This window comes from Eretmochelys imbricata, chromosome 26 (genome assembly GCF_965152235.1).
Source record: "Eretmochelys imbricata isolate rEreImb1 chromosome 26, rEreImb1.hap1, whole genome shotgun sequence".
NCBI classification, from domain to species: Eukaryota; Metazoa; Chordata; order Testudines; family Cheloniidae; genus Eretmochelys; species Eretmochelys imbricata.
In genome coordinates this window covers 1,297,912-1,323,540 of record NC_135597.1, presented here as the reverse complement: position 1 = coordinate 1,323,540, position 25,629 = coordinate 1,297,912, and the positions used below count along the sequence as shown (strand labels likewise).

Sequence of the window (25,629 nt, the reverse complement as noted above, 5' to 3'; positions counted from 1 at the left end):
GGTGGAAGTCCCTCTTCTTTGTGTGGGGGTTGGGGAGAGAGAGCGCCAGCCTGAACCCAGTGAGACCTCCCTATAACTAGGGTACAGGTCTCTTCCCCCTCGGCTCCGTTAGCCAGCTGGAGAGAGTGACCACCCTGTAAGAAGGGTGCAGGTGACACCCCTGTTACTCAGTGAGGAGGTTGAGCTCTTTAATCCCCATGGTCAGTGTAGCCTCCCTGTAAGTAGAGTTCAGGTCTCCCTTTTTGCTGTGGTGGGTTTAAGAACCGTTGGCATGCCACTCGGTGACCTCCCTGTAATCGGGGTCCGGCTCACGTCCCTGTGGCTGATGGGGTTTTAGGCTCGCTTACTAGGCTGGATGCCAGTGACCTGCCTGTAACTTTGGGTTTTGGTCTTTCCCCTTTTGGCTTTCTCGGCACTGTGGTGCTCCAGCAAGGCAGTCAGGAAGACCGCTCGCTTCACAAGAGTTCAGGTCTGGACTTTCATTCACTGAGGATATTGAGCCCTTAAGTACCTTGAGACCGAGTGACCGCCCTGTAAGTAGGGTTCTTGTCTCTCAGCATGTGAGCTCCAGGTGCTAAACCCTGCTGGCTGGCTAGTCAGCATGGCCCACCCTGTATCTAGGGTTCTTGTCTCTCCCCTTGTGAGCTGTAAGTGGGAAACCGTGCTGTCTGGCTAGTTGGCCTGAGCGCCCTGTAAGTAGGGTTCTGGTCTCATTCCTCTGGCATGAGCAGGGTGACCTTTTGTGCCTTTTTTTAATATGCTGGGCCCATAGCCTTTCCCAGTTTGCTCTTTTTCTGTTTTGGGAAGTGCTGTTTCATCTGGTATGTCTGTGCTGGAGAGCGAATGTGATGTGCATGGGTGTGGAAGGTCTTTAGTTATTTATTTGTAAATTGCTGCAGCTTTTTTGTTTTTTTTGTATTTTGGTTTGGTTGGTTGGTTTGAATGAGCTGTTCCCAGAACTAGAAAAAGAACTGTTTTTTTTTCATGCCCCTCATTTACTCGTATAGTGGCACAATTGATGGTTTTGGTCTTGTGCCTTAAGCCTGAAAAGGCATTTGGGCCCCTTGCTTAAGTTCCTCTAGACCATGTGATCTCCCTGCATCATCCCCCTCTCCCTTCCGGGGGTAATGATGGACTTCAAGAACCTTAGGTCTGAGGGACCTCCCTGTAACCAAGGTTGAGGTCTCTTGATATTTATGCTCCATTAAGCCAGCCAGTGAGCGTGGCCACCCTGTAAAGACAAGCCCTGGTCACATCCATGGTTCTCGGTGGAAAGGGAGATTAGAGCTTTTTAATACCTTGGGGATATGAACTCCCTGTAATTTGGCTTCAGGTCTTTTTCCCTTTGGTACCTTAGCCACCTTGTTTAGCGATTTTTCCCTAGAGCAGCAAGACCTGCCTGCAACTGCAGTTCAGAGGTGTCTCCTTCTTGCTTTCTTGTGACTCTTCTCCTTTTTGGTTTCTGAGTCAGTGGCCGTCCTGTAAGAAGGGTGCAGGTCATGTGAGTGGGGGATCGGGAGCCGGTGGCAGCTAGAGCAGCAAGTCCACCCTGTAACCACAGTTCAGATGGTTCCCCTCTTTTTCTCTTGGGCTTATGAACCCTTGACAGGCTGCTCGGTGTGACCTCCCTGACTTCTTTCTCGTTTATGTGGGATTAGGGGGCTGTCTTGGTCCCTGTAACTTAGGGTTTTGGTCTCTAGTCATTATGCTGCTCTTGCAGGCTGGCCAGAGTGACCATTCTGTAATTGGGGCTCAGGTCACGTCCCTCTCGCTTATGGGGGGAATTCAGGTCTTAATCACGCGGGTCTTTGGGACCTCCCTGTAATCAGGGTTGTGTCCTTCTTCTCTTTTTGCTCTTGTGGGATTATGGCCCTTTAGGCTTAGCAGAGAGATCTCCTCCACAGTTAGGGTGTGAGTCACATTGGCCCCTTTGACGCTCCAGGCACAGTCCTGGCCCTCTGGAGTGAGTTTCAAGCTCACCCTGGGCTCTGCAGCGACAACTCCTGGATTCTGCCTCACTTTTGATTGTCGGAGTCCAGGGAGTCTGCAACAACTGCTTGCGAATGTAAGGGTTAGTTCAAGCCTTTACCCCTTTTCCTGTTTTGTGTTTTGTCTGTAACAAATGTCTGATATAGATCCTCTGTGGACACACAGATACTATACATTGCTATGATTTATGCTTCATACTACGCAAGTGAAATATTTTGGGTGTTTTTTCTTATTTGCATCACAAGGTATATGGAACCAATTTTTAGATCTCTGGCATTATTACTTTAAGTGAAGGCCTTTGTTTTGTATAGTCGTATTTTCAAAAAAAATACAACTATACAAAATAAAGTACCTCTTAGAAGGAGGAGGTTTTTAAATGCTTGCAGTTCTAGTATTCTCTTTCAATTCAAACAGAACTAAAACTCAAGACGTTTGGAGCTGCTGTTAAATGTTAATAGGAACAAAATGAACTTTAACAGAAATCATCAGATTTAATAGTAATATTAAAACTATTAAATTTCATAATCTTTTTGGGTTATTAAACATTTGTACACTAAAGTATAGTGTAAAATTATTGTTGCATTTTGGTCAATCTTTTTAAGACACACCCTTTCTAAATCAAATCTCTGACAAAAAGCTATTCCAGACTTACTGTTTTTTAAGGAACTGAATCTTATTTGACCTTTTAAGTTATTTATATACTGAAGAAGGTGGTGGGTGTTGTGTGTTTTGGTTTTTTAGGTCTCTCTTAGGTACCATATTTATGTTCCCAAGGGAATTCTGCAGATTAAGTGTTTAAACTATGGAATTGAACCTGTTAAGACTTACACTTTAACACCTCCTTTATGTAACAGAGGAAGCCGGATGCTCACCCAGGTGATATGGGGTAATATGGTGAAGCAATCCAGCCTGAATTAGTTGAGCTCTTTAGTGTATAGTGTTGCCAACCCCAAATGTTGAATAATCCTGTCAGGCTCACCAAAAATCCTGAGGTTTTCTAAGAATAATAGATGATGTGTTCTTTGTAGTTGCCTTCTGCTTTTTGAGCTTTTAGGGTGCCCTGGTGACACATTTTTGTAGCTTTTTGCACAGCCATGGGGGCTAGAAGGTTCCATCTTTAAGAATGGAGGCTGAAATTGTCATATATTCACTTGACTGTAGGAGCTGGGGCTTTATAGTCTCATGATCAATATTCTGGGAACAAGGATGAACAAGTTAGTTTAGCGTGCTCTATATCCATTCTGCCTGGATGCAGATAATTATTCTTAAACTGTTTTAAGACTCATGTTCATTATTCAGATTAACTTTTTTTTGTTCGGCCATGGTTTATTCATCCATAGGTTTGGGGGCTACTTCATGGCATTCCTGCCTAACTGCTGTGAAGGCAGCACCTTTTCAGCATCCTGGAACTTCTGTGCTCCAGACTCCTCAACTGAGCTGCATTTACTGAAGTCAGAAAGCTAGCTCTTTCCATTTGCTCTTTTCCCTGCCACCCCAGCAATTTACCCCTCTGTTTCCTAGCTTTGTCATTTAGTACTTTCTCCATGGGACAGATTGCAAAATAAGTTAGCCAGGAGAATGACAAATAGGTTGGTTTGTTACCTGGCTAATTGATTTCATGTTCTTGTTTCCGCCTTTTTTTTCTTTTGCTGGCAGCCAGCAAGTCCAGACTGTCTGACTAGGCCTTCAGCTATGGTTCAAATACTGAGAGTATCTTACATTCTTATTTGTACCAGCTGAACGTGGCACTGTTCAGTTCATAAGCTCAGAATTCAGGGGCTGTGTGCAAGAGTGTGGCTTTGTACCATGAAGCTCTATTTAGTTTTATGTTGCTGCTGCTGCTGCTGCCAGTAAAAGTGCTACTTTGCTGACTCACATGGCATATGGGTGTTCTCATACAGGAGAATGTGGGAGCAGTGCTGAATTTCAGTGATGCTGTAGACAGTTTAATCTCTGGATACATGCCACTTTGCATAAACACCTTATGGTATGTAGTTGTAGCCCTCTTGGTCCCAGGATATTAGAGAGACAAGGTGGGTGAGTTAATATCTTTCATTTAACTAACTGCTGTTGGTGAGCTGAAGCAGTGCTCTGTATGGCTCGAAAGCTTCTCTTTCCAACAGAAGTTGGTCCATAAAAGATCTTGCCTTATCCACCTTGTCTCTCCAAAAAAGGTGTTAGAAATGGTACCCTTAGTACGAAACTGTTTAATCTTAGAAAAATGGTGTCACCCGTGAATATATACCAGATATATTAGTGCTTGGTTACGTCGATTCCAATCAGGCTTGTGCTGCGTGCACTGTTGTCGGAAAGGTTTTCCATTAGCAGCTCCCATCAGGTTGGCGAGGGAGTCCCCTGGAGTGGCGCCTCTCTGGTGCCCAAGATATGACCCTGCCGACCTGACCTCCCCCTTCAGTTCCTTCTTGATGGCTGTCGGAACTGTGACTTACTTGCTTCGCAAGTGTTGCCTTACCATAATTACCTAGTTCTTGTTTTGTAGTTAGTATAGTTAGTCTAGGTGTTTGTGCATGGGATATTTCCCTATCCCCCTCAAAACCTTGGGCTCATGGCATGTCCCAGCGCTCGAGAAGGGGTAAGTCTTGCAGAGCATGTAACAAGCCCATACCAAATACTGACCCCCATGCCTCTTGCCTGAGGGGTCTAGGGGAGGTGCATCAGACCCAGCGCTGAAAAATCTGCAGGGCTTTTAAAAAAGCAGGATTTCCGTGTGAAGCAGCTGCAGCCTGCTCATGGAATCCCCACTTTGTCAAGGATCTACCAAGGATCAGGCGGAGCACTCTGACATTGGTTCGCAACCCTGGGCCGAGGAAGGACTCTAGTGTGAGACTCTCTGCATCGGTGATCCCTGGCACCGCAACAAGGAGCAGCAGCCTGGCACCACTCTACTTCCCTGGTGCCCCACAAGCACCATAAAAAGACAGAGGGCACTCTCCTCAGAGCTGCGGAACAGCCAGGGGTTGGTTTGCTGCACCCGAGGAAGGCCAGGCTCCCAGACGGCAAGAGTCGGTGCTGTTGACACAGGTTGGGCAGATGCCAAAGGAACTCATGGGTAGTCTGGAAGCCATTGTGCAGGGGGTTACTACTGTGGCTGTTTTTAGACCCCCTAAGCTTACCATCAGGCCCAGGGTACCCCTTCTAGGGGCTCTAGGTCTGTGATCTCAGGATGCCACCCTTCCCAGTCTTCTAGAGGCCTGCCCCTCAGGGAGCTGAAGCTGCCCTCTCCAGGCCACCCCCTCAGAGTGCAGAGGCAAGGCCAAACCAGCTCAGGACCTGCTGCTAATGCATGGGACAGTCATCCCTGCTGAGCCAGTGGCCAGAGCCTGGTACAGTCCAGGAGCAACCCAGGCAGCTCGAGGGCCGGGAGGCCCTGTACCACCACTTGCCACCTCATCTTCCTCGCCCAATGAGGCGGTAGCAGGGGCGTCAGCCTCAGGGCCCCTGCCTGTTGAGCGCAGGGCACACCAAGACCTGCTCTGTCGCATTGCCCGCAACACTGGCCTGTAGGCGGAGGAAGCAGTCGAGGCAGAGGACCCTACGGTAGACCTTCTTGCCCCAAAGGTCCCTCCTGGGTGCCGCTACTGGTAATAAAGACCATCCAAAACACTAAACGCACTGTGGCAAAGTCCAGCCTCCATTCTGCCCACCACTAGGGGCATAGAGAGGAAGTAGTTTGTCCCTTCCAAGGGCTACGAGTACCTCTTCTCACACCTGCACCCTTGCTTCCCGGTTGTCTTGGCAGTAAACAAAAAGGAGCATCAGGGCCGACAGGCACCGGCGCCCAAGTCTACGGAGACTAAAAACATGGACCTCTTCAGCAGAAAGATCTATCCCGCAGGGGACCTCCAGCTGAGGATAGCCAACCAGCAGGCTATCCTCAGCAGGTACAACTGAAATTCTTGAACTTCCATGTCGAAGTATAAGGAGTTCCTTCCTGCGGAATGAAGGGTGGAATTTTCCGCCATAGTCGAGGAGGGGAAGGCAGTAGCAAGGACTTCCCTACAGGCCTCCCTTGATTCAGCTAATTCAGCTGTCCGTCCCTTTCCTCGGTGGTAATGAGAAGAATTTCCTGGCTCCAAGAGTCCAGGTTACTTCCAGAAGTACAACAGTCCTTGCAGGACTGTTCTCAGACCAGACCGACTCAAAGCTGCACAGCCCGAAACACACTCTAGGGCAATTTCGAAGTCAATGGGGATGCACACGCCAGCTGCCCAGCACAAGCATTTCAAGCCTCAGCCGTAGCATCAGCCCTGCCTTAGACAAGACCCCTACCACTGAAAGAGCAGAAATAACAGGTGCAAGCCTTCAAACCATCCGTCAGGGCAGGGACAGGGCCCGACCGAGCCATTGTTGGGCTCCAAACAAGGTTTTTAAAGGGAGGCTCGAGGACGGTGTACCTGCCGCGATGCCAGATCCTTCCCTGTGCTTCATGAGTCGTTTGTCCCACTTCTTCCATTCTCGGTCACAAATAACATCGGACCGCTGGGAGCTCCGCACGGTAGAAGTGGGATATTCTCTCCAGTTCTGCTCCTCGCTTCCCTCCTACCCCCTGTCCTTGTCATGAGCAACTCCTTATCCAGGATGTGCAATCGCTCTATGACATAGGGGCAGTGGAGGAGGTTCCTAAGGGGCAAGGGATTCTATTCCTGATGCTTCCTTTCTTCTCCCCAAGGCAAAGGGGGGGGGGGGCCTCAGACCCATTCTAGACCTTTGAGGACTCCACCAGTTCATGGTCAAGTTGAAGTTCTCCAGGGTCTCTCTGAGCACGATCATACCTTCCCTGGATCTGGGAGAATGGTATGTCGCCCTCGACATAAAGGATGCATGTGCAGTTCTGGTCTCCCATGTTTAAGAAGGATGAATTCAACCTGGAACAGGTACAGAGAAGGGCTACTAGGATGATCTGGGGAATGGAAAACCTGTCTTACAAAAGGAGACTCAAAGAGCTCGGCTTGTTTAGCTTAACCAAAAGAAGGCTGAGGGGGAGATATGATTGCTCCCTGTAAATATATCAGAGGGATAAATACCAGGGAGGGAGAAGAATTATTTAAGCTCGGTACAAATGTGGACACAAGAACGAATGGCTATAAGCTGGCCATTGGGAAGTTTAGACTTGAAATTAGATGAAGGTTTCTAACCATCAGAGGAGTAATGCTCTGGAATAGCCTTCCAAAGGGAGCAGTGGAGGCCAAACGACACATCTGGCTTCAAGACTAAGCTCGATCGCCTAATTTTGGCAATTAATTGATCGTTGACTGTTAGTAGTAAATATGCCCAATGGCCTGTGATGGGACACTAGATAGGGTCGGATCTGAATTACTACAGAGAATTCTTTTCTGGGTGTCTGGCTGATGAGTCTTGCCCACATGCTCAGGGTTTAGCTGATCGCCATGTTTGGGGTCGGGAAGGAATTTTCCTCCAGGGCAGATTGGCAGAGTCCCTGGTGGTTTTTCGCCTTCCCCTGCAGCGTGGGGCACGGGTCACTTGCTGGAGGATTCTCTGCATTTTGAAGTCTTTAAACTATGAGTTGAGGACTTCAGTAGCTCAGACATAGGTCAGGGCTTTGTTACAGGAATGGGTGGGTGAGATTCTGTGGCCCGCCTTGTGCAGGAGGTCAGACTGGATCATAATGGTCCCTTCTGACCTTAAAGTCCTGAGTGTTGAGTCCACATAGCGATTAATCCAGCACACAGGTGCTTCCCGTGCTTTGTGGTCAACCACAAACATTACCGGTTCACAGCCCTTCCCTTTGGCCTTTCCACGGCCCCCCGGGTGTTCAGCAAGCGTATGTCGGTCGTGGCCGCCTTCCTCTGTCGACGGCAGGTGCAAGTATATCCTTACCTGGAAGACTGGCTGCTTTGGGGCCCTCTCTGCCTGGTCAGGGATACATTCCTTTGGCTGGATCTCTTCCTTAACATAGCAAAGTCGACCCTGGAACCAACCTAGAGGATAGAGTTCATCAGGGTGGTCCTGGACTCCGTTCAGGTGCGGGCCATCCTTCCAGACTCTCATTTCCAAGGTATCGCGGGCCTCATTCAGGGCCTTCAGAGCTTTCCGACCTTGAGAGCAAGAGGTTGCCAGAGTCTCCTCGGCCACGTGGCTTCATGTACATATGTGACCCACCGCACCCAGCGCCGGCTTCGGCCCTTGCACCCCGGGCGGTAGACTGAGGCGAGCCATGCTTGTAACAGCCTGAATTCAGCGGTCACCGTCCCGGAGCGGGTCCTCACCTCCCTCAGCTTGTGACTCGATCCCTGGGTGGTGTGCGAGGGAGTCCCCTTTCACAGCCCTCAGCCTTCCTTGTCCCTGGTCATGGATGCATCAGCTCCTGGGTAGGGCACTCATCTGAGAAACCTTTTGGAGTCGGGGGGCTGTGGTCTCCATTTGAGCTCTCCCTCCATATCAACTTGAGAGAGCTGATGGCAGTGTGTCTTGCTTGTTAAGACTTCCAGGCACACCTGTGTAGTTTGTCCATGAGAACTGCCACACAACACCATGGCCATGTTCTACATCAACAAGCAATGGTGGGGGCCCATTCCTCCCCGTGCCAAGAAGCCATTCGACTGTGGGAGTTCGGCATAGCCCGCTCCATTCACCTGGTAGCATCCTTTCTTCCCAGGATCCAGAATATGCTGGTGGACTGCCTCAGTAGGTCCTTCCAGTCACAGGAGTGGTCTCTCTGGCCAGATGTCATCCACCTCCTCTTCCACAGGTGGGGGTTTCCCCAGATTGACTTGTTTGCCACCCGCAGCAGTGAGAAGTGCCCAGCGTTCTGCTCCTTCCAAGGTTGCAGCCTGGCTTCCCTCACAGATGTGTTCCTGCTTCTCTGGACAGGCTACCTGCTTTACACCTTTCCTCCGTTCCCCCTCGTGCATGAGCTTGTGCTCAAGATCTGCAGGGATGGGGCAAGGGTGACTCCGGTAGCTCCAGTGTGGCCTCGCCAGCATAGGGACAGCATAGGGTGCTGGTGCGCCTCATTTTGGAGAACCTCCTGCACCTGAAACAGCAAGGCCTGGTGATGTCCTCCATGGAGGTTCACCTCGCTGCCATCTCTGCCTTCCACCCGGGCTCGCCTGGCTGCTTGCTCTTCACCAACCCGATGGTCGGTCGCTTTCTCCAGGGCTTGGACCGTCTCTATCCTCTGATCTGGCAACCTGTCCCTGCATGGGACCTTAACCTTGCCCTTTCAAAGCTCATGGGGCCCCTGTTTGAACCGCTGGCCACGTGCTCCCTCCTGTATCTTTCCTGGAAGACTGCTTTCCCGGTCGCCATTATGTTGGCGAGACTTGTCTCCGAGCTTGGCCTTTCACACCAGCCAGGGTATTTTCCTGCCTGGTTTTTTTACCCTAAACCTCATGCTGGTCCCGGAGAGCAGTGGCCAGATTCCCTCTATGTCCACAGGGCCCTTGCCCTAAGCTGTTCAGGAAATCACCCAGCTCTTCATTGCAGTGGTGGACTAGATGAAAGGCCTCCCTGTCTCCTCTCAAAAGATTTGTTCCTGGATCACGTCCAGCATCCGTGCTTGCTATGAGCTGGCCTGCGTCGTGACCTCAGCTCTCACCGCACACTCCACGAAGGGCCAGGCCTCGGCAGCGGCGTTCCTGGCCCAGGTACCGATCCAAGAAATCTGCAGGGCAGCGACTCGGTCCTCGGTGTGTAGCTTTGCTTCACGCTACACCATCGTCCAGCACAGGAGAGACGACGTGGCTTTCAGTAGAACGGTTCTGCAGTCAACAGTAGTTGGAGTGGACACAAGCAACATGTCTTGAACAGTTAGTTACAAAGGTGAGTAACCGTGTTTTCCCTCTGATATTGACCCCTTCTTTCAGCTGTTGGACATGGGCCACATCCACGCTGATTGAATTGGCCTTGTTAGCGCTGACCCCACACTCGGTAAGGCAACTCACATCTTTTTATGTGCCGTATATTTATACATGCCTACTGTATTTTAGTTGGGCATAAGCTTTTGTGGGCTATAACCCACTTCATCAGATGCATGGAGTGGAAAATAGTTGTGGCACCTTAGACTAAGAACGCCTCGTTTTTATGTTACCAGGTTTGTCATAAAATGTACTGAATGTATTTCTGATTTAATTTCCTTAGCGTGAATAGCTGTTCCAGTGAGAAAATGCTAATGTACCATCAGTGCCTTGTTTGAATGCAAGGGAAGGGGTGTGCGCTTTTTTTCTCAGATGTCAAGGGAGCGTGGGTGAGTCTGAGTGTAAGAACTTCAAAAATTTACCCAGTTTTTAGCCTGGCAGAAGATGTGAAATCTCAGATGTGTAGGTTTAACGTTCGGCACAATAAAGAGCGGGGGCGCCGATCAAACTTACGGCAACGGAAGGCCATTTCGGCCCTACCCCTGGAGACGAGCGTGTCTCCATAGTAACAGTTTACATTGAGTTAGCTCACTGCCTGAACATCTGCAGAGCATGGTCTTTTGCACGGCGGTGTGCATCGGTTCTGAATGCTGCTGCTCTCACTACCATGCTGTAAGCATATTTGTGAGCACGAGTGGCATCATGGGACTAAAGACCTGCAGTATGACCAAAGGAAATGCCATAAATGCGGTGTTGGGTTCTTTAAAATTTTGCCCACTTAAAACCAAATACCCCTATAAGGAGGGTGAAGTCAGTTTCCTGAAAATCCCCTCCAAAGAACTAATGTATCTTTTTTTTTTTATTGTTAAAAAGCCAGTGCTCTGTTTTACACCATTGGTCATGTTGGGAAATTGACAAGTAATAAATAACCTATGGCTTTCTCTACTTTGTGAATGGACTAAAAAGTTGTAAGGAGAGCTTTATTCCAGGCTAGGCCAACAGGAGACCACCGATGAGGTGGCATCATATTGTGTGCTTGTAAGACTGCCAAAGGGGTCCTTCTTGGCAACCCAATTGTAAATTGAAGCCAGGTGTTGCTTAGACCAAAAAGCATATTGTATTTGTTGTTGTTTCATTAAATAGAATGTTTGGTTAAAAAACAAATCACAAAATATTATGTAAACTTTCACTGTTATATATATTTATATATAAAATGTTTATACACACAAAAGCCAAATAATGCTAAATAGTCAAACTGAAACTGATTCCCATCGCTATTAATTGCAGAGCCTGCCTTTTTTTCTAACATTCTTCAGGTAATTCCAGAATAGAAATGGGAGCGCGCTACTCAGGAGAATGAAACAGACTTTTCTATTGTCTTTAAAGTCTCTGGTTCACGCTATTGCATGTTTACACTTTAGCCATTTATTTTCAAACACATGCAGAATGTGCTCATAGTTTTGCCTGTACCTAACTATCAAAAGACAAAGACTCCTTTTATCCTCCACTTGTCACTGGCTCTAGCACATCGGATGCCTTTAAAGCTCATCCTCATATGGCCTGAAGCAGCAAATTCTGAACGATGGCACTGGGAAACAAGCCACCCGTGTAAGGCCCACGTTACAGCAGGGGTCCCCAAAGGCAACCCTTGTTAGGATGTTAAACTACAGCAACCAGGAAATTGACCCCTTCCTCTAGGAACAAGAATTCTCTATCTTGTATGACTTCTACAAGGGAAAGTATGCCAGGCAAGTCTTGATGAATATGATATTCCAGAATATTGCAATAGATTTTCAGTGTGGTGCCAAGAAGATGTTTCATTGTACACAGATGTAACTATAGTAATGGCCCTGGCTTTGGCCTGGAGTTCCATCTCCTGTGATGAACGGATACCGCGCGGCTCTTTTGCAAAGGCGAGGCTCACGGTGGGTGTTGGACCAATTATGGCAACAATAGCAACAGGTTTTGCCAGATGCTGTCCGTCCTGTAGGTACTGTACCACTAACACACTGCTGATTATGGTGTCATTTCCGTTAATGCTACTGTGTCTTATAGTTGCCTATCATCGTATATAGCAGCTGTTTCCATTATATGTACTATTCGTCATTGCGAAGGATCCCAAAGCCCTCGGTGCTTACTGATGTGTTATCTTAAGTAGGGATTTCCACATCCACTGCTGATGTGCAGGCGTGTAATGACGTGCAGCAGAACATGTGGGATGGGGAAATAAGAATAATTTTGCGTCCTATGGAAGCTGCAGTGGGAATGTAGGTGTGACGTTATTGATGTGAACTGGGACCGTATAGATCATTGTCGGTGCGACCGAGATCCTGTAGTGGTGCTGAATCTCGTATAAAAGGGGTCAAGTAAGGTGTCTAAGACAAGGTTATGGTTTGCTGGTTATGATTAAATACAAACATGATACACACGCACAGCATAAAGTTATAAGTATTGGCTCCATACTGTCTGTATTTCAGACTTGTGCTATGCTTCTTGGTGACACCCCAGACAATGGGCCATCGAGCAGGCTACGCGGTGCTGATGCCAAATTAAGGCCCAATGAATGTCCATTAAGGACCGTGGGCTATACAGTTGACCCTTGTGACTTGGCAAGGTGTGCAGAGACTCGCCTATGGACCGAATTCTCAGGGTTTTTCAATGCCTTGCGCTGGATAGCATGTCTTTGAAGACAAGATGGGGGAGATGCATCAGCCTTTTATAGTCTCTTGCCATGTGGTCTCTGCTTTCTTTATCCCAGTCCTGCTTCTTGCCTCTGGGGGAACCTTGCTTCAAACTGAAGCTCTGAACAAAGGACCGAATGACCCATCCCGGCTGCGGATGTACTCCGCAGACTTGATTTGAACCTGCAGTTAATTCCATTGCTGCTACAAGCCTGAACCAAGAACTTTGCCATTACTACATGTCATTGATTCCATTTAACTGATTCTAGCTCTCATCTATATCTCTTTCCTTTTCATGAAAAAAACCTTCAGATTCTAAAGGATTGGGAACAGCGTGATTAGTATATCAACCTGGGTCTGGGGCTTGGCCCTTTGGGAGCGGGAGAACTTTTTATTTATTATTTATTTATTTCCTTCCCCTTTGACCGGGGTATTGGTTTTCATAACCATTCATCCCCATAATGAGCGGCACTGGTGGCGATACTGGGAAACTGGAGTGTCTAAGGGAATCGCTTGTGTGACTTACGGTTAGCCAGTGGGGTAAAACCGAGGCCTTCTCTGTTAGGCCGGTTCGGTTTGCCTTCGTGTGCAAAGGAACCCCAGCCTTTGGCTGGAACAGCTCTGCTTTAAGCAGTTTGTCCCAAATCGGCATTCTCTGTTGGGTCCCACCAGAATCGGCATTGGTACAGTAGGCAAATGTCACATAGGTTTTTTTTACTTCCTTAGAGGTGACACCCCTACTCTTACAAAAACACCAAGGGGTCTTTAATGACCAGAAGTAGCCAAGAGCAGGGTGTTGAGTCTCTTTTGGGGAAGCCAGCTTGGGTTCTGAAAACAGAATAGACATTGAGCACAGATTTCTGACAGGACCAGTGCCCGGGAAGCGGGAGGTGGCTAAGCTTTTCTGCAGTTTACCCAAGCTCCTTGTGGCTTATACCGGTGTCAATTAACCTGTACAGCAACAACAGGCACGTCCATATCGAAATAGCACCGGACGGCTCTAGGCTCGGACGATTCCTCGCAGTTGCTGGAAATGACTGGATTAATCGGCGTTCTGAATAACATGCCCGTTTGTCTCTCCCGTCACTTACGCTTTCGCTTTGCTCCCGCCAGGCACAAACCAAGTTTCCCCGGTTTGCTTCAGAGAAGCGAGCGCTCGAAGGGACCAATTTGGCAACTGCAACGTTACATTTCTGGTATGCACATCTGCTCTCCGTAAACTCAAGTAGGTTTTACATGTTAATAGGTTGGCTCTACTGGAAGGCTGAAGAGCTACTTAATTTAAAGAGTGAATAAATGTTTGTTTATAATTAGGGTCATATGAGGAGAGAATTGTAGTGGCAAGCGGTGAATTGCATCTGTGAAACAGTGTGGGGTCATGAGTGAATGAACGTTTTTGGTAAGGAGGTGTGAATTTGTTAAATGTATAGAAGTTAAGCTTGCGTGCATGGTGAGATCGCGGCTTTCGTATCCCGTAACAAGAACAGTGGTAGGAATACATCAATGGTGTAGCCTTTCCTCTTTGGGGGACCGAATATTCAAATGGCTGGCCACGGTCTGGAATTTTTAAAAAGCTTACAGCGCTCTGAGGTCCGAACGGTAACTCCGAGATGCAGTTTCTCTTAGCTTAATGTTCAAAGTCAAAAAGGATCAGGAGCCGGAAGGGCTCTCATAGTTGGTAGCGGGTCTCCCTGAACCCTGAAGCAGTGTGAGTTCAGGCCCCTCTTTTGTCCTCCCTCATACTAGGCTTTTAACAGCCAGGAAATTGAGGTTCTACTGTACTTCTCTGTTATCACCAGAGTTACGAACATCTTGGGAATGGAGGTTATCGGAACTGTGGTCAAAACGTTACAGCGGTTGTTGCAAAGGTGTACAAGTGAACATTGACACATTTGAAACTCTACTCTGCTGACGAAAAATGCTGCTTTCCCTTTATAGCACTGGGTAAAACTGACTACTTTTTAAAAGGAATATTTTTTGCGGTGGGGTGTCTCTGCTGCTGCCCGATTGCGTACCTCTGGCTCCCAGTGAGGTGTGTCATTGACCGGTCAGTTTGTCACTCCAGAAGCTTGGAGTTATGAGCACCACTGTATTGAAAACTTAGTTATGAGTGGGGAAAAGAATGAGTTTGGTTAAAGCACCCCAAAAAAGGTATAAATCTATGGCTCCGTTTATCTGTGTGTGTGTGTAAAGGAGGCCAATTTTAGGAGACATGTGTACCCAAATTTAAGTATATAAGCAGAAAAATGTGAGGAACAAAAGGTGTGATGTGGTCTTGAGAGTGTCTTACTCAATCTTTTCTTCCAACATCCTTTGTATAAGGGAAGATGAGAGTTTTTATTCAGACTTTATTAAATGATTTTAAACTGGATTTATTAGCAGCCTTTTACAAGCATCCTCGCTGCCTTGACGACCGATGTAAGCCACAGACAGGTGGAGAGCTTGGAGGGTTATGACGATGGGGGAAAAAAAGCTGGATGAAGGCTGAATTTCTAACATAAAATTAAGCATAGTTGAAAATAGTTCTGTAGCCTGAGACTAAGCACAAGTGTATTTTTGTTTTTCAGTCAGAGCTCCTGTAGTCATTCAAAATAAAATTTGTCGGAGGTGGTTTTTCCCTACCCTCCGATTCAAAATGTCACACGTGTCTGTCTTCTGCAGGCAGCGGTGCCCGTTCCTAAATGGCTTTGGAGTTTCTGGTATCTCCCCTTTATACCCATGTATTGATAAGTAGATCATTCACCCCCCCCGGATTTTATGTAGCGGTGCAAATCTGCTGTACGATGCGTAACTACTGTGTAGTAGACATTCAGTCCGTCTTACCTAGTTACGCAACCGTAAGTTTGGAGTAAGACAGTTAGATCGTGACAAACTCTAAGATCTTGGTTTAAGAGGAGAGTCATTTCCACAGGTTGTTCTCTCCTTTAATGGTGGATTGTTTTTAGTTCCTCCTTGTAAACAGATGAGCATCAGCTGATTTTCTAGGGGGAAGAAGTCTAGTAGACCGGTATCTGAGAGCACCCTCCATGTAAAATCGAGAGCAATAGCTGGGGGGTGGCAAATCATGAGACCTATAGATATGAGCGAGCAACACCCTTTGATAGATCCCACTCCATCTTTGTGTCCTACAATAACCAGAACTAAATTAGTCTTTATCTCCTTGAACTAAAATAACGTGGCTATAGCTGGGGCAGGGACAGTGAACTTTCTCACAAGTGTTAGGTAGTGCATTTATTTCTGCAAGCACGTCCTTTGTGGCAGAGTGCAATGACAAAAAGTCGTCATATAGTCCCATGTGTAGTGTGCTCTTTCGGGGGGTCGTCTACGGGCCTGATCCTCAGCTAGTGTAAATCAGGAAAACCACATCGATGCCCAAGGGAGTCTGTCAATATACCTCTGTGGTGGTTCTAGCCTGACACATGTGGGTATTCGTACTGCAAGTCTCTGAAAGGGGGACTGTGTAATGGTAGCTGTGACATACGTATCATTTCAGTTTGGTACTATAAAATGCCACCTGGGAGGGGGAGGAGGTGCTGGGTGTTTGTTTTGTTTTTTAATTGATTTCTTTTCTTTAGAAAAGCGTCTCTCTAATTTTAAATTGCATAATCCAATCACATGCACGGTCACCTCAGGCGTGACTAAAAATCACTCAGAGAAAGCACTTTCCTGTTGTACCGACTGGATTTGTTTGTAACACAAGCTTGCCTTTTACTGCTGGTTGGGGTGAAAAAGTATTAGTACTTAGGAAATTTTGGTTTTTATATGTGCAAAGCTTGTTTCAACGAGCCTCTAAAATTTGACTACTGAGCCCTAAAATCCTTGAGTTTTCTGTACATTGATACATTAATATAGAAGTAAAACACATTCAAAACTGTAGCCATTAGAAGGTTGGTGAATGCCACCATTTTTATTATTTGGGGTTTGGTCTGCTACTAATGGACTTTAATTTCCAAGCATTTCAGCAATGCACTGTTGGTTTTGGTTAGACTGAGGTGATTGGTGGGGAGGGGGGGAGAGACTAGTACAGGAGTCCCGAGTAGCAAAACTTTGCAGTCTTTGTTCTTATTAAGAGAGACAGGTATAAAGGGAAGCTCTTCTTGGAAAAAGTTCAGACCCTTTTCTTCTGGAAAACAGACAGTAGTAGACCATTTTTATTATTAAAGCAGCAGTAAGGACAAGAAACAATGTAATAAATACGGTCTATTACTAAAACTTGGACATGTCCTTTAGTTCATGTTAAGTGGACTGGAACTTTAGTTATGGGAGTTAGTCGTTTATGCCATTTATCTGTTTTCATTAACAAAGCATTATGGGGTGCAACCTCACAGGCAGGGAGCCAAATTCTTGATTGTTTTTTTTCTCCCAGTCAGTCGTACTCAAGAGGATGAATATTCACACTTGTACACAGTTTCATCATGTTTAGGATGAATATATAGAAATATCATGTCATATTTATATGCATGTAAAGATACTTTATGCTAGATATTCCAGCTGGCTCGATGAAGTTTGAATGTTCCTAGGAAAGCTCAGATGTGCATTGATGTCTCCCAAACACTCACAAGCATAATGCTTGTAAGTAACAGTGGACTGTGCTGTAGGAAGCACATATGTTCTCTACGTACAAGCGTAGGGTGAAGGGGTTATTCAGGTAATCGTTGACCAAATCTGTCTTGAGTACTCCCAAACTAATAAGTACACAATGGCGTCTTCTACGAACGATTTGGCTTTTTGCAGGCTGTGTGACTTGCCTAGACAGGTAGAGACTCCATCATGCGGCCGTGATGTTGCGCACGAGAGAGATTCTAAAAGGCCCCGGAAACCCCTCCATTTGGTCTTCAGCTGGCTCAGAAGATAGCCTCTGCACCCAAAGAGATGCCTGAAAGAAACTGGAGCAAAGCACAGTAATTACAGGGGCGATCCAGACCGGGAAGGCGTGTAGTCTATCAAAGAAGCTGATCGGAACATCTCCGTGGATGAGATTTACTTTGCTTTCATAAGCAGACACTGTACACCACGTAGCGTTTGTTCTGTACAAGATAGAAGTCTCCTACTGTATTAGGCTTAAAGTAAATGCAGGTAAAAGTGTTTTTGACTTTATATATGCACAGTTGTCAGAACCAAATTAAAGCTTTATAACCCACAGCAAGTAATTTTGTACAGAGGGTGGACAAAGGCGTTGAGTGAATTCCTGGGGGAGCACAGAAATTCGATCAGAGTAGTGTTAAATGTAGTAATTGGGGTTTGGAGCCCTCAGGGAGCGGGGTGCGCGTTCTAAGCTGTTTTCCGTTGGGGCTGCGGTTCCGACCCGGGTCAGTTTTGTAGCAGGTGCAACCAGGCAGGGTAGTGACGTCCCAGGCTGCTGAGGAAAATGGGCTTGGGGTAGGCTCAGCACAGCAGGTGGCAGTCCGGGGGGGGGGGGGGGGGTTGTCTCTGACCCAACTTGTCGCGCTGCCTACCCTGACGCCTGCTTTCCCTTTAAATCGAGCGTCGGAATGGAACTTCAGAGTGTGGGCGTGCGCCCACGGCCTCGTAATCCATGTTGGGGGGGGGGGGTGTAATGTACATTCTGCTGTAACAGCTTTCATAGGCTTGTGCATTTCCCGTATGAACACACAATGGGAAAGGTGTGAGTAGTGGAAGGTGTAGGAAGTAAAATATTGGGACGGCATCAGTGGAAGAGAGGCTCATTTTATTTAAGTTTTTTTTTGTATGCACAAGAAAACCATTCCTTATTCACTGTCTTGTGGGGGGATTGTCAAACTCTTTCTTTGTTTAAGATTACACCGCTTTCATTCCCCATAGCGGACCTCTGTAGTAGTCCATCCAGGCAGGCCCGTGTGTAGAGAAACTTCTTAGAGGAAGTTTGGCCACTAGGGTCATTGATCAGTAACGTTACTGACCATCTGGTTACTTTATTTTCCCTGGTGTGTGACTGACTTCTAGTCTGATAATTCATTAAGGTGGGGGGGAGCGGTGGTGTGTAAGGTTTCCTGTTCATCTACGGGTGGAGGTAGCGGGAGACTCCTCTCCCCCTCGACGAATGGGTGAGAGAGTTCAGTGTTCTCCTTGCAGTTGCCTCTAGCTGTACTGAGCTGGCAGAAAGTCTGGTGCATGTGTCTTTTTTTGCATAATGAGGAAATAGTGGCATCACTGACCTGCCCGCTCCCTGAAAACATGGCTTGTGAAAGGGGAAGTTTCACCCCTTCATCTAAAGGGGGGGGATAAACCTCCGTGTTGTTCCCACTGTAATCTGTTTGTGCATCCTTCCCCCTCCCATATACTGCCGGCATGCAACAGCAAGAACAGTGATTGATTTTACAGTCTGGGAGGGCCCAGCCATGCTCACAGAGGATTGGGAGGCAGTGTTGGCAGTGGACCTCCTCCTCCTCTTCGTCCCCTCACAGATTTCAGTTTTTACAATGCTTCTTACCTGTCAGTGGAGCATGGCACTGCGTGCTGGTCTTTGCGCTCAGAAGCTCTCTCCTTGTTGACCCCCGAGAGCAACATGCCTGTTTAGCGAAGAGGCTTTTGCCCTTATCTTGAGGCCCCTTGGACTGTGGGAGACTTGGTTGTATGCTAAGGAGGGCTAGAACACCTTCGCTGTCTGAAGGGGACGTGTTGAGGAAGATGGCTTTAGTTTTGTACTTTGCCCGTCCCCATTGCAAATACTGAGTAGTGTGATGTGCTGTGTTTATGACCTACATACTGATATGCCTGTTCTGCAAGGCTAAGCAAACTCGGTGTGGAGGTGTTTCTTCAGGTGTGTAGTTTAAAAAAAAAAATGCCTGGAATCACTCAAGCACTTGACCTAGTTGTTTTGTACAAGGATTCAAATGTGTGTGGCATTCAGTGGTGTACAATTAGAGTCCACTTATCAATCTAGAGCTAAATATGGATGTGAAATGTGGCGGTAAAAGATTTTAGGTGGGAGTAGCTGTAATAGGGCCCAGGTGGTAGATAAAGGAATGATCATAGAAACAGTTATTTCAGCCTTCTGCTGGTCAAACCAGGCCACATTTGGCATACCGGTCCAATGACCAAGGAAATTGCCGCTGTGATAAGTCTTCCTCAGATCTCGGCGCACGCCATCTCTGTCTGTGTTTCAGGAGGTAGCCCTGGCAGTTGCACATTGCTCTGACTGTGAAGCATTTGCAGCCTCTCTTTCTATGTTCCAGATCTACTACTGGCTCCATGAGGTTGCTTTTTCAGTCATAAAAACACAGTCCATGTGTATTGAGCAAATTACCCAGAAAATCTTGAGCAATTAAATCTCAACTGTACATATGAATCTATCTTGCTGTGTGAAAGAGGAGAGGTAATTTGTATCTGTTGCATGTTAGTAAGTAAATTTCATGTGTTAAACCTGATCATACAAAGTACGTGTACACACAGATTTACTGTGTAATTGACAGTTTATAGATTAGCTATTTTGAGTAAATACCAGGTAGTATAATGCTATCACACCAACAGTTTTATACTTGAGTACCATGTTGTGTTCTTACAGATAAATCTACATTAAAATTTGTCATGCATGGATAATTGGGATGGTTTTCAGAGATAAGAGGGAGTTACTACAATCTGAGTTGACTTTAAGACCGATCCGCATAAAGCAGATAGCGTAGATGGGATGTTTCAGAGTATCAGCTGTGTTAGTCTAAGGTGCCACAAGTCCTCCTTTTCTGTTTGTGAATACAGACTAATGAACGTAATAAGTTGTGATTGGTTTAAACTGGTAGGTGATAAACTACTTGATCAAGTTGAAACTACTCCACCCCTGTATCTTTAACAAACATGCTACTCGGATAGAAGTTGAACTGTTTAATCGTAAAAGATCTCCATTGTGTAAAGGGACTCAACTCGATAAACCATCCCAAATGGAACCATCAACCTGACCGAGACAGCATAGTGTGACCAACTACATGGTTGTAATTTGTAAAATGAGCATAATCATTTTATCCTCTTCATTGTTTGTTCAACTTGCTATCACTTGATCAATACAATTATACCATAGCAAAACTACAACCTAGTTAATAAAGCTGTGCAGTGATAGTGATGCCAAACAGTTAACTACATGCTATTTCTTTTGTAGTAGTACTCTAACTATGATCAGTTTGTTTAATTTGACATCTCAATCTAGGTCTTTAACCATCTATACATTATCTTTAACTAACTGTTTCCCGTGTGGATTGAGTTCACTGCTGTCATCTAAATACCAAGATCTGTTACACAATTTCTTAAGCATGATGATATGTGGCATAAGCATCTAGACCATAATATGAGATTGTACACTAGTAGTTGAATGCGCGATTAGGAATCGCTCAAACATTACTGCTGTGACTTCTTGTTGATTACATACTTTTTAATTGTAGTTTGGATATGAAGTATGGTTTGTAAGCTGACAAATTGTTACATTAATTGTACACTCAACCTAATACCTTACTTTGCCAAGATAGTTATCAAGTATTTGATAACCTGCCTAAAACTAAAGACCTGTGCATGTTAAACTGATATCAAACTACTAAGAATTTGAGTACATGCACAATAGCTGTGTGTAGTTCTTGTGCACTACTCAATGGAAAAAGTATCAACCTACTACCATTTACACTAACCTGATTATTCCTAAATAGATACTATCAAATATCACTTGACCTTTTAACAGCTGATTTTAGTATTACCAATATCTGCTTAAATAAGATTTGTTGTCTACTGAATTCAATGTGATCAGGTTTTAAGGTTAACAAGTCAGGTTTGAAAATATACTAGTATATTTTATCATTTGTGAGATTAACTGTATTTGCTGAGAAGATTTTTACCCTAATCTGCATGACTTGATCTTTAGTCAAACAATGAATAATCTGTTGGTTAGAAACTCAACCATAAATCTCACTGAATGGACAAGTAGCTGTAAATTAACAGGGAAATTGTACATCACTCACATTAACTGTCCCACTGTTTCATCTGATTAGATCTGTAATCCTTGTTACAGGACTTGTTTTCCACTGTACTAGTCTGTATCCACAAAAAGAAAGATGACAACTTGTGGCACCTTAGCTTATGCTCAAATTTGTTAGTTCAAAGGAGTGCTTGTGGCACTGTAGACACTATTTCTTCTAGTTGTTGATAGCAGTTTAAACCCCTTGGTGATTAAAAAGGGGTGTTTAAGTCAAGAAACAATACATCCACTGCTTTCCTTTACTTGAACTTGCTGACAAGAATACTGTCAGAGACAGTGTCAAAAGCTTTGCTAAAGAAGTACAGGCTGGATGAATGCACTATAAGGTGGGCAGAAAGTTGGCTAGATTGTCAGGCTCAACGGGTAGTGATCACTTGACACCAGCTGCCAACTAGACATGGAGCCATTGGAGTGCCCCAGGACTGACCCCTGGTGCTGGTTTTGTTCAATATCTTCATAAATGATCTGGAGGATGGTGTGGATTGCACTCTCAGCAAATTTGCGGAGGACACTAAACTGGGAGGAGTGGTAGATACGCTGGAGGGGAGGGATAGGATACAGAGGGACCTAGACAAATTGGAGGATTGGGCCAAAAGAAATCTGATGAGGTTCAACAAGGATAAGTGCAGGGTCCTGCACTTAGGACGGAAGAATCCAATGCACCGCTACAGACTAGGGGCCGAATGGCTAGGCAGCAGTTCTGCGGAAAAGGACCTAGGGGTGACAGTGGACGAGAAGCTGGATATGAGTCAGCAGTGTGCCCTTGTTGCCAAGAAGGCCAATGGCATTTTGGGATGTATACGTAGGGGCATAGCGAGCAGATCGAGGGACGTGATCGTTCCCCTCTATTCGACATTGGTGAGGCCTCATCTGGAGTACTGTGTCCAGTTTTGGGCCCCACACTACAAGAAGGATGTGGATAAATTGGAAAGAGTCCAGCGAAGGGCAACAAAAATGATTAGGGGGCTGGAACACATGAGTTATGAGAAGAAGCTGAGGGAACTGGGATTGTTTAGCCTGCAGAAGAGAAGAACGAGGGGGGATTTGATAGCTGCTTTCAACTACCTGAGAGGTGGTTCCAGAGAGGATGGTTCTAGACTACTCCTTGTCCTGTTCTCTTCTACCACTGAGAATAATGGTCTCCAGTTGCAGTGGGGGAGGTTTAGGTTGGATATTAGGAAAAACTTTCACCACCCTCTTGGTGAAAAACACTGGAATGTGTTGCCTAGGGATGTGGTGGAATCTCCTTCCTTGGAAGTTTTTAAGGTCAGGCTTGACAAAGCCCTGGCTGGGATGATTTAACTGGGAATTGGTCCTGCTTTGAGCAGGGAGTTTGGAAGGGACCTCAGGAGGTCATCTAGTCCATCTTTGACTACTGAAACTGCTAGAAGATGTGTCAACTACTCATCCAAGCAGTTAAATCTACCTGATGGATTGTCTACCTTGAGCTGTACATCTCTTGATCTATCCATCCATTGGACCAGTTTGGGTGTTTGAGGTAGTCCCTAAGACCTGGTCAGCAAGGATGTGACATTTAGTTTGACATGTTAGCCTAATCACAACAACACACAAAGTGTGTGTTAACTGTAACCTGCTTGACCTGAGTGTGTTACCAGTAGATCCGTGTGTGTTGTATTTCAGGTAACCAGAGATTTGTTCATCTAACACTGGTTGTGTTTACTAGATTAAAAGTTATGAAACTTATTTAGGCAGTTAGTTAAGTATAACCTGGTGTTTAGTTTTTTCCTTTGAACAAGTTTCCAACTTAATTCTACCTTTTAATTAACTAAAAGTCTACGTAAGTAGTTAGGTCTAAGTTAATTTAGTGTACAGTGTGGTTATTTCCATTTCTAGTGAAATGTACGACATGAGACCTAGACACTGAACTGTAAACCTTGGTAGACAAAGCTATACACTATATACAAAAGTGTAAAGGGTTGGAGTACTCAGCATGTACTCTGCACTGTATTTGTTGAGTAAACTTTTACACTTTAGGGAGTACTCACTTTGTAAAAGGTGTTTAGACTGTGAAAATTAATGTCATTAAACAATTTAACAACTGGGTACTCAACATTAGAACAAGTCTACAACCTTTGTTTAAACTCTTGAGATGTAGACTGCGTAAATAGAACTTTAAATCAGTAATGTATGGGAGAGAAAGTCCAAATTATGAGTAGCAGCTGTGTTAGTCTGTATTTGCAAAAAGGAAAGGAGGACTTGGGGCACCTGAGACTAACCAATCTGAGCATAAGCTTTTGTGAGCTACAGCTTGCTAGATTTAATTATTCAGTAGTATACTAGTGTTTTACTATCAGCATTGAGTAGAGTACACTGGTGTGTGTACAGTTGTACACTCTAGTCAAATTTTGAGTTTAGTGTTTAATCTCTGTACAGAATCCTCTGAGTGATTGAAAGCACTAACTTTGACATTGAGACTACACTTTTTCAACAAAACCATACTTGAGACTAGATCTAAACAGTTTACTTGTTTAAACTGAAGATGAATCTCTCAGAATGTAGTACCCTGTGGAAAAACACTTTAGTCTTAAACATCTGAAGCCATAAATAGTTTTTCAGTCTTAGTTTCTAAACTATCAATGCTTTAGACAGTTTACAGTAGTCTGTGTTAATTTTAATTACAACTTTCAGTACCTCAGTGCTTAACTTGTATATGGTTTGACATAATATAAACCCTATAAACAGTGTAAAGCATACTTTAACATTAGGAAAAACAAACATACATTCAACCTTGAGTTTGTTGAGTTACTTGTGCTGTGTTTACAGTACTTTATTTTGCTTATAAACTTGGAAAGAACAGCAACAAAGTATGAAGTACTAAACACTGTTAGTACTTCACTTATGAATTAGTCTAACACTGCACTCTGTAAACTAACCTTCAAGACACAGTAGTACTTTGTATGTTAATGTACATAATCTGTACTTTCCTATTTACTAGGTCAACAGTTCCATTTAAATGACAGCCTGTACATGTAATTGGATACATGTACATGAAACTGAAGTATAGTTTAATGTATTGTAAATGTTAACGGTTTAACTATTTCATCACTTGAAACTAAATCTGTAAACTCCAAGTTTCCCATCATGGTGTAAACCATCATGGTTTACTATACATAAGTATGGTTTACACTAGTGTAAACCATACCAAACTAGTGTAAACCTTACTTAACATTGACCTTTGTCATGTAATAAGTTGTGACACTGAAGTTTCAACTTCAGTGTCAACTTTATAGATGTAGGTGACTTAGTCAAGTTACTGTTCACATGTTAAGCAGCAACATTTAGGGTTGAGTTGCTCTTCATAAAACATTTCATTACAGTGTTCACATAACTTAAGGTACTGGTGAACTTTGTACACAGGTACTCTTCTTTGAACACTTAGATTTAAACAGTGTTAAAACCTTTTGTTGGTTAGTTAATGTACAGGTACTGGTGAACAAACTTTTCCTTGTATAGTAACACTGTTAAACAGTACAAGGAAATAAACTGAAAGTACAACTCAGAAAATGTTTGAGTTACTCAGTGTATTTCCATGTACTGTTTAGATTGAATAAGTAAGTAACACTTTTGAGTAAACAAATTTGTTTACTCAAATCATGTAAAAGTACACCTGAGTACATGTTTAGTTACTCAATCTGTTTAACAGTACATTATACTCAAACATGTAACATTTCAAACTCACTTCTTAAAGTTAATTACTCAAACTCCACTTAATTAGTTACCATTTCAACTACCAGTTCCACTTAGTTGTAGTTTAATTACACCTGACCACGCTTTATAAACTCAATTGTTTTTTTGACTTTACACATTAAAAAGGAAGTAACTCAGTTGTACAGTACATTGAGTGGAACATAACAGTAAAGTGTTGAAATGTATTGAAGTCTCTACTTAAATGTAAGAGTACAAATGTCAGAGTACAGTACACTGTTTAAGTAATTTGTCCAAAATTAAAGAACAATCTAAGTACATGAAATAAATCACTTTTGCTCAACTCAACTGAACACTGTTTCCAAATCGAGTACTGTTTAAGAGATTTTACTTCAATTCAGTGTTGTTCACAACAAACCAATAAGTACTTACTGTTTGAACTGAATATGTCAGATCTAAGATGAAACTGAACATTACCACTTTCAAATTTACCACTTTGAGA

The 25,629-nt window shown here is 44.8% G+C and overlaps 1 protein-coding gene across 1 annotated transcript in view; it reads left to right on the top strand.

The window, feature by feature from the left end:
- The window catches only part of LOC144257739 (indoleamine 2,3-dioxygenase 1-like), a 58,106-nt gene that overhangs the window by 97 nt on the left and 32,380 nt on the right, over window positions 1-25,629 (top strand). The window contains exon 2 of the mRNA XM_077805857.1: window positions 1,943-2,071. Coding sequence (XP_077661983.1) covers window positions 1,943-2,071 — 129 coding nt within the window. The remainder of the gene's footprint in view (window positions 1-1,942; window positions 2,072-25,629) is intronic.